General features: G+C 48.8%; 1 protein-coding gene across 2 annotated transcripts in view; it reads right to left on the bottom strand.

Annotated features, from left to right (window-relative positions):
* Adpgk (ADP-dependent glucokinase) overlaps positions 1-7272 on the bottom strand; it is a 31797-nt gene that overhangs the window by 13284 nt on the left and 11241 nt on the right. For both annotated transcript variants that reach the window (XM_005393601.2, XM_005393602.2), the window contains exon 3: positions 3909-3971. In XM_005393601.2, coding sequence (XP_005393658.1) covers positions 3909-3971 — 63 coding nt within the window. The remainder of the gene's footprint in view (positions 1-3908; positions 3972-7272) is intronic.

Raw genomic sequence — 7272 nt, 5'->3', positions numbered from 1 at the left:
AAAAAAAAAAAAAAAAAAAAAAAAAAAAAAGAGAAAAAGAAAAAGAATGAGAGAGATACCATCATAGTAGACTACAGATCTTCAAAGGGTAAGAGAATATCATGACTAATGTCAATAAATTGGACAACTCAGGTAAAATGGACAGATTCTTTGAAAGATACAAACTACCAAAGCTCACTAAAGATACTAAAACTTTTATTTCTCTTTGTCAGAGAAAATCAAACTTGCCAGTAGAAAACCTTCCCACTTTGAAAAGCCTAGACCTAGAAGACTTCATTGGGGAATTCTGCAACAGCCAGGAAGGCATAATACAAACTCGACACAAATTCTTTTTAATAAATTGAAGAGGAAGAGCTACTTCAACTCATTTTATCTGACAGACACTGCAAAAAAAAATACAGATCAATATTCCTCATAGAAACTGGTATACTACATAGCAAAACTCTTGTCTACAAACACCCAACCAAAAAAATCAAAACAAAAAAACCCACTAAAAACAAAAAAAATCCAAGAAAACAACAACTGAGTTTATTCCAGATGCAAGGTTGGTTTAACACTGAAAACCAATGCAGGGCCAGGAATATAGCTCAGTGGCACAGCGCCTGCCTAGCAAGCGTGAGGTCATGCGTTCGATCCCTGGTACCACAAAAAAAAAAAAAAAAAAAAAAAAAAGAAAAAAGAAAATCAATGCAATTACCATAAACCAAATTGAAAAAAACATATAATCACTCCACCAGATAAAATGGCATTTGGCATGTGGCATGTGACTATAATCCTAGCACTAGGGAGGCTGAGGCAGGAGGATCACTGAGAGTTCAAGGCCAGCCTAAACTGCATAGTGAAACCCTGTCTCAAAAAGGAAAAAAAAAAAAAATTAACAGTAGCATCAAAATTCAATGACTCTTCTTTTTAAATCTTGGCTAATCCCACGTGTACACCTTCTTTCCCCCTTGGTATTGGGATCAAATCTAAAACATACTTTCACATGCTAGGCAAGCTCTGCCCCAGGCCTCGAAATTTTTTAGAAGGCACTGCTTTTCTCCTGGCCTCTGTCTCCCCACTCTACTCAATTTGCCTACACAGCATTCACCATTCTGTTTCTGAGATCCATTACAGCTGTGCTATTAAGGGTACAGACTGTGGAGCCTGGCTACTCTGGACCAATTCCAGCCCCCCTCGGCAGTAGATGTATGACCTTGAGCACTTACTTTAACTTCTCTTTTTTTTGAGACAGGGTTTTGCTGTATAGTTCAGGCTGGCCTTAAACTCATTGTGTAGCCCAGGCCAGCCTCAAACTCTCAACGATCCTCCTGCATCAGCCTCCCAAGTGCTGGGATTACAGGTGTGTGCCATCGCGCCTGGCAGTTTTAACGTCTCTACCTTTGGTTGTCTCCTGTCTCAGCTGAGGATAACAAAAGGGTGCTGTAAGGATTAAGCGAGCATCCACGCATGCGTGCATCTGCCCACCTGCCCACTTGTCTATGTAAAGCCTGGTATGTGGCCGGGGCTATACAAGTGTTACCTGTTAGTATTGCTGCTGGAAAACACCTCCTTTTCACTCTCCGGTGGCTCTCAGATGATCACTTGGTGCATACCAGAAGGAGTTTCAGAAAATTCATCTCTGAGAGTGGTGTAGGGTGCCAAGGTTACAGCTGAGGGTGGCACTGAATCCCTGCTGTCATTTACTATGTTACTGCATGGGGCACGTTAGCGTCTGGATCTCTTTCCTACCTTTAAAATCCTAGCGCTGTTAGACTGTCGTGAGGATTTCGAGAGAAACCTTTTCACCCACTGAGGGAGACTTTACTAAAAGTCCTGCAATCAGATGGGTCCCAGCCCCAGCTTCTCCAGAGACCAGGTGCAAATACTGGCCTCAGTCAGGAGGTCAATGACAGTTTCCAGTCGCCCCACAGAGGTCAGAATTACTGCTCAGGGTCTGAGAGAGGTTTTAAGGGACCCAGGAAAACTCCCAGATGCGGATGGGAGGGCCTGGGCTTTCTCTAAAGATGTTATGCTTGATCTCTTCTTATTGCTGGTGAAGTTTCCAAACGTCAGTCCTGCATTTCTTTCTTTTTTTTTTTTTCTTTGTTTGCTTTTGTTTTTCTTCTGGTACCAGGAATCGAACACACGACCTTGCGCTTGCCAGGCAGGCACTTTGCTGCTGAGCTAAATCCCCAGCCCCAGTCCTGCATTTCTAATTTTCTCTATTTAGAATTACGGGGCCAGACATATAGTGCAGTGGTACAAGTGCCTGCCTGGCAAGCTCAAGGTCCTGAGTTCGATTCCTGGTAGAAAAAAAAAAAAAATTACGTAGAAGTTAATTACTACTATAAAGACAATGACTACAAAAATTGATCTTACACACTAGTATTTCACCAGAACTTTAATTCTTACTAAGATGTAGTTGCACACCTTGATATACTCTGAAATAATTTATTCCCGGTGTACAATGGCTCCGTATGAATTTTCTCCCTGAAACTACGGATCATCAGTGTTATTGCTGAACTCATCTTTGGCTTCCTGACCAAAATTTCTATTTTTCTGCTGTCCCCCAAATCCGAGCACTGTCACGGTTCCCTACTCTGTTGTCACCAGCCACAGCCATCCTGCACCCCTCCAGCTCACTTACCCCAGAACCACCTGTGTTCAATCTCGGTTCCCATGCGGGTCGGCCCAGCCCGCGACTCCCCTCTATGGCAGCAGGATTTACAGAGGCGTGTTCCTCCTCTTTCGGCCACTCTAGTCCCTCCTTAGTCACTTTACAGCGTAACAGCAATAACCCTAACCCTAACCCGGACCTCCTCTGCTCACAGCAAAAGGAACGCTTACTCTAGCAAGGGGGAACCTTTTATACTATTTTATTTTATTTCTTTGAGACAGGATCTTGATATGCAGTTCAGGCTGGCCTTGAACTCATTCTGTAGCCCAGGCTAGCTTCAAACTCTTGGCGATCCTCCTGGCTCAGCCTCCCCAGTGCTGGGATTATAGGCGTGTGCCTCCATGCCCGGCCCATAAAGTGGGGTTTTTTGTTGTTTTGTTTTGTTTTTTTGAGACAGGGTCTTGCTGTACAGCTCAGCTGACCTTGAATTATGTGGCCTCAAACTCAGAGATCCTCCTGCCTCAGCCTCCTGACTGCTGGGATTACAGATGTGCCCCACCACACCCAGGCCAATCTTTTAGAGACTGTGTGCAGACTCCAACCCCAAACTCACTTACTTATCACAAAAGTTCCAGTGCTGCAGTTAAACCTGAATACTGAGCTTTTAGCTTAGAAAAAAACTGTTACCCGATGCTCTGCTGCTGGGCAGGTTGGCTGTGTGCCGACAGAGGGCTTTGTGCGCCCGCAGCAGCACACCTGCCACAAGTTTGCCGCCACTGGCTTATTCAGTTTTTATTCTGAACACAGTGATCAGCTTTAATTCTACTCAGACAAACGGCTTAGGATTTGAAGGCACTGCTCTACCTCTTCCCATTCGGTGGCTCTGGTCTTCACCCTGTGGACCCAGGGTCACCAACACATCAGCTGTCAGCTCAGGCCTGGGAGCCGACCCCAAGGCTCACGCTCGTCCGCGCATGCTGGGCTGGAGTCCTGGTCCCTCACCCCCTCGACTGTGAACCTCTCTGTGCCTTAAGTGTCCCTGCACAGAAGGCCAGGACAGCAACAGCGCCACCTACAGTGCCCAGTGGCATAACAGGCTGCTGCGAGGGTTGGTCAGGGTCGCACACACAGGGGACGGTCACAAAGTACTCTTCCCACCGCCTCCCACTAACCCTGGGCTGCTTCCTGACAAAAGCCCATACAGCAAGTGATCCAGAAATTGAATCAAAAAACAAATATTCAATTGTGCTCCTAGAATTATAAAAGCATTAGCAAAAGGCGCAAATTTTAATCAGGAAATGTAACCTACCTTCAAGTCTGAGTTGGCTGCAAATTTCTGTCCAATTAAAGCTGCATTTCCTCCTACATAGTGCTGTAAAATAGTTCAAGGCTATTAGCCAACAATTTCAAAAACTTCATTAGCCAGTCTTTATAATTTCTCACGTTGCAGTCCATTTTCCCCCAAACACTTTGAGGTGACTTTCAACAAAAGACATAGGCATTAATAAGACACAGAAGCAAACAGTGAGTCATAAGGTGAAGAGAATAAATATGCGAACTAGGAAATCACTAGGATCCCTTCTCTGGCCGAGCTTCCCGGCAGCTAGACGGGTACAGAAGACAAGAAAGCTGGGGCTAGGTCTCAGCTTCCGCAGTGAGTGTACAAGTAGGTCATTCTCCTGAAAAACTATTCAACAGAAAACCTCTTTTTTCGGATCAAACTGAACTGAACCTTGCACATGCTAGGCACACGCTCTACCCCTGAACTACATCCCAGCTCTAAAACTCTTTTTTTTTTTTTTTAACTTTTTTGAAACAAGGTCTTGCTATGTATCCCAGGTTGGCCTCCAACTTTTGGCCATTCTCCTGCCTCAGCCTCCTGGGATTACGGATGTGTGCCACCGCACCTGGCTTAAAAGAGAGGCACCACAAGGCCTTTCTTCGCCTGACCCAAGGTTTCCTTTCTACTTCTGTTTCCTGGTGCCTCCACATCTGTCCAGCCCTCCTCCTGCTCTCTGCACCTGCAGCCCAGACCAGGATGCCCCGTCCCCACTGACCACTCAGCCCCTACAGCACCCTCCCCAGGCAGGAAGACAGGTCCCCTCTGGCCCCTAAAACAAGCCCCTAACCCAGCCCTCCTCTGCTTGAGCTCTTCTTAGCCCCTGGGTAGGTGACTGGCTCGGTGGGGCAGGACTGGAGCTGTCTTATACCTTTGGAGAAAGGAGGAAGCACGCTGATGTGCTGGGAAATGCAAAGGCTTTCCTTGGAGGGAAAGGGAACGGCTCTCAGCACCCTATGGCTCCGCTGGAGAGAGGCCCCCAGCCTGGCGTCTGTTCTTTGTTGGGGCTGGGGCCGGTGTCTCGGGAACCTACAGCAGGCAGCCGGGTTACTGGTGATTCGATAAGGTAAGAAGCCCAGTGGGGAGTTTTGCCTGGGCAAACACTGCCTCCTAGTCCTTACCCAGGGGCGGGTCAGGCAGCCAACGCTATGACCTCCCCACAAGGCTTGAGCAGACGACCTTCAGGGGTCAGGGGACAGGGACATCTTTCCGTAGATAAATGTGCGGTGTTCTGTGATAGCTAGGCTGAAATCTGGCCCTTTAATGTGGCAGGCTTAATTACATGATTTAACTCTTGATGACTAGAGAAATTTACCAAAAGCTCTTGGGGGAAATATCAAGAGGCCTACAAAACGAATACCAGATTTTTCCTGTAATAGCCGTTAACTGTCGTTCATCAGGCCACCTGCCCTAGCTTAAGGGAGTCTGAAAAGGCACCAGACTGTGGTATTGGTAGTATGTCCTATAGTAACACACTTTCGGTTTTACAAATGTTAAGAAATGACTTGGAAGCCAGGCGTGGTGGCGCACGCTTGTAATCCCAGCACTCGGGAGGCTGAGGCAGGAGGACCACTGCAAGTTCGAGACCAGCCTGGGCTACAAAGTGAGCTCAAGGCCAGCCTGGACTGCATAGCGAGACCCTCAAAAAAAAAAAAAAAAAAAAAAAAGAAATGACTTGGAACACCACTGAAAAGTGACAAAGTTTCTGTGGAATTTTAATTTCATTATGAAACAGAAGGGAAAATCTAAGAGGAGAAGGGAAAGTAATACCACGATCACAAAGACTCTGCACAGAGACATATCATGTTACAACTGTGGAGATTCTCCCTTAGCCAGGGGTGGTAGCGTACACCCATAATCCCAGCATGTTGAGGCTGAGGCAGGAGGATTGCCGTGAGTTCGAGGCCAACCTGCGCTACATAGGAAGTTCAAGGCCAGCCTGAAATACAAAGTGAAACCCTGCCTCAAAATTTAAATTAAAAATAAAAACATAGCTAGGGATGGACAAAAACTGAGGTGGGGATGCTTAACCAGCCAACCAAAAGTCAGCTCAAAAAGGCTGAGGGCACACGTAGCCGCTGGAGCAGCAGCGGCAGGAGGAGGAGAGGCAGCAGCACGCTGGGGTGACACAGAAGAGCCGCGGCTGCGTTCCTCCCCAGCACTGTGGCTCCGGCGCGGGGTGCGGGTTCTGGTGCATATCAAGTCCAAGCCAGCAAGATGTCGGTGCACGCGCCCCTCCTTGTTCTGAGTGTACATAACTGATGTAACCCAGGTCGATGCGGGCCGGTGTAACACCTGATGTAGCCAAGGCTGTACAGACACACGGCCACTACTGAGTACTCTGGTATACACAGTACCCACCAGGGCTGGGAGGGACTCAGGGCCCACGACCGCCGCGAGAATGGGCGGCTGGGGCCCAAGGACCGCTGCCGGTGCACAGCAGCTGGGGCCACGGGAGCAGCTAAGCAGGGGAATAAAAAATGTTTCACCCGGTCCACGGCTCTGCGTCTCTTCTTCAGGCTGCCAAATCTCAAGTGACCTCCGTAGCCTGAACTGGTGACCGACACCAGCGCCGCCTCTTACTCCATGTGAGCCTCCAGCACGCGCCTGGACCATGTAGGCTCTGGGGTATTTAGGTCCAGCAGGGGAGCTAGGGACCGCTGATGTCCCTTCTGTCACTTCCAGGCTCTGTCCTACACTCCAGGGGTCTGCAGGATGCCGCTGCAGAGTAGCCGGGGAGCTTGCTCAAAGGGCAGATCCTGGTTCCCCTCCAATACCTGCTGAGCTGGCCCCCGGGTGTGTGCGGGAGTCTGCACAGCCCTCCACCGCTTCTGCTGTCTGCGCAAGCGCGCAGGAGTCACCCACCTAGCCCAAGATTTCCAACCAGGGCCGATCTGCCCACCTCCCTTTTCCCATCCCCACCTGGAAATGCTGGGCAACATCTGGAGATGTCACCGCTGGGGAAAGGGGCTGTGCACTTAGCAGAGGGTGAAGTGCTTAACATTCCCTACCGCCAAGGACGGCCCGCAGACAGTACCAGCCGTCCCACAAGGCCAATCCTGTCCCTGCTCAGAAACCTGCTGGGGCCTGCAGAAAAGGGCGAGCACCCTCCCCGCCCTTTCCCATTCAGAGGACTCGCCACATTGAGGTGACTGTAAGTTATCACAAAGTAGCACTGCAAGTCCAATGGGTTAGGAGTCTACAGTTCCCTGGACAACATGAAGAAAGGGGAACTCATTTAGGCTTCTGAGACAGGTACTGTATGTATCCAGTCTGGCCTCGAACTCACTGCGATCCTCTTACCTCGGCCTCCCCAGCGCTGGGATGACAGGCG

Source organism: Chinchilla lanigera, unplaced genomic scaffold (genome assembly GCF_000276665.1).
Source record: "Chinchilla lanigera isolate Chin_1 unplaced genomic scaffold, ChiLan1.0 scaffold00049, whole genome shotgun sequence".
NCBI classification, from domain to species: Eukaryota; Metazoa; Chordata; class Mammalia; order Rodentia; family Chinchillidae; genus Chinchilla; species Chinchilla lanigera.
Note: the sequence above shows the minus strand (reverse complement) of the source record. Positions and strands in the feature narration are given on the sequence as shown.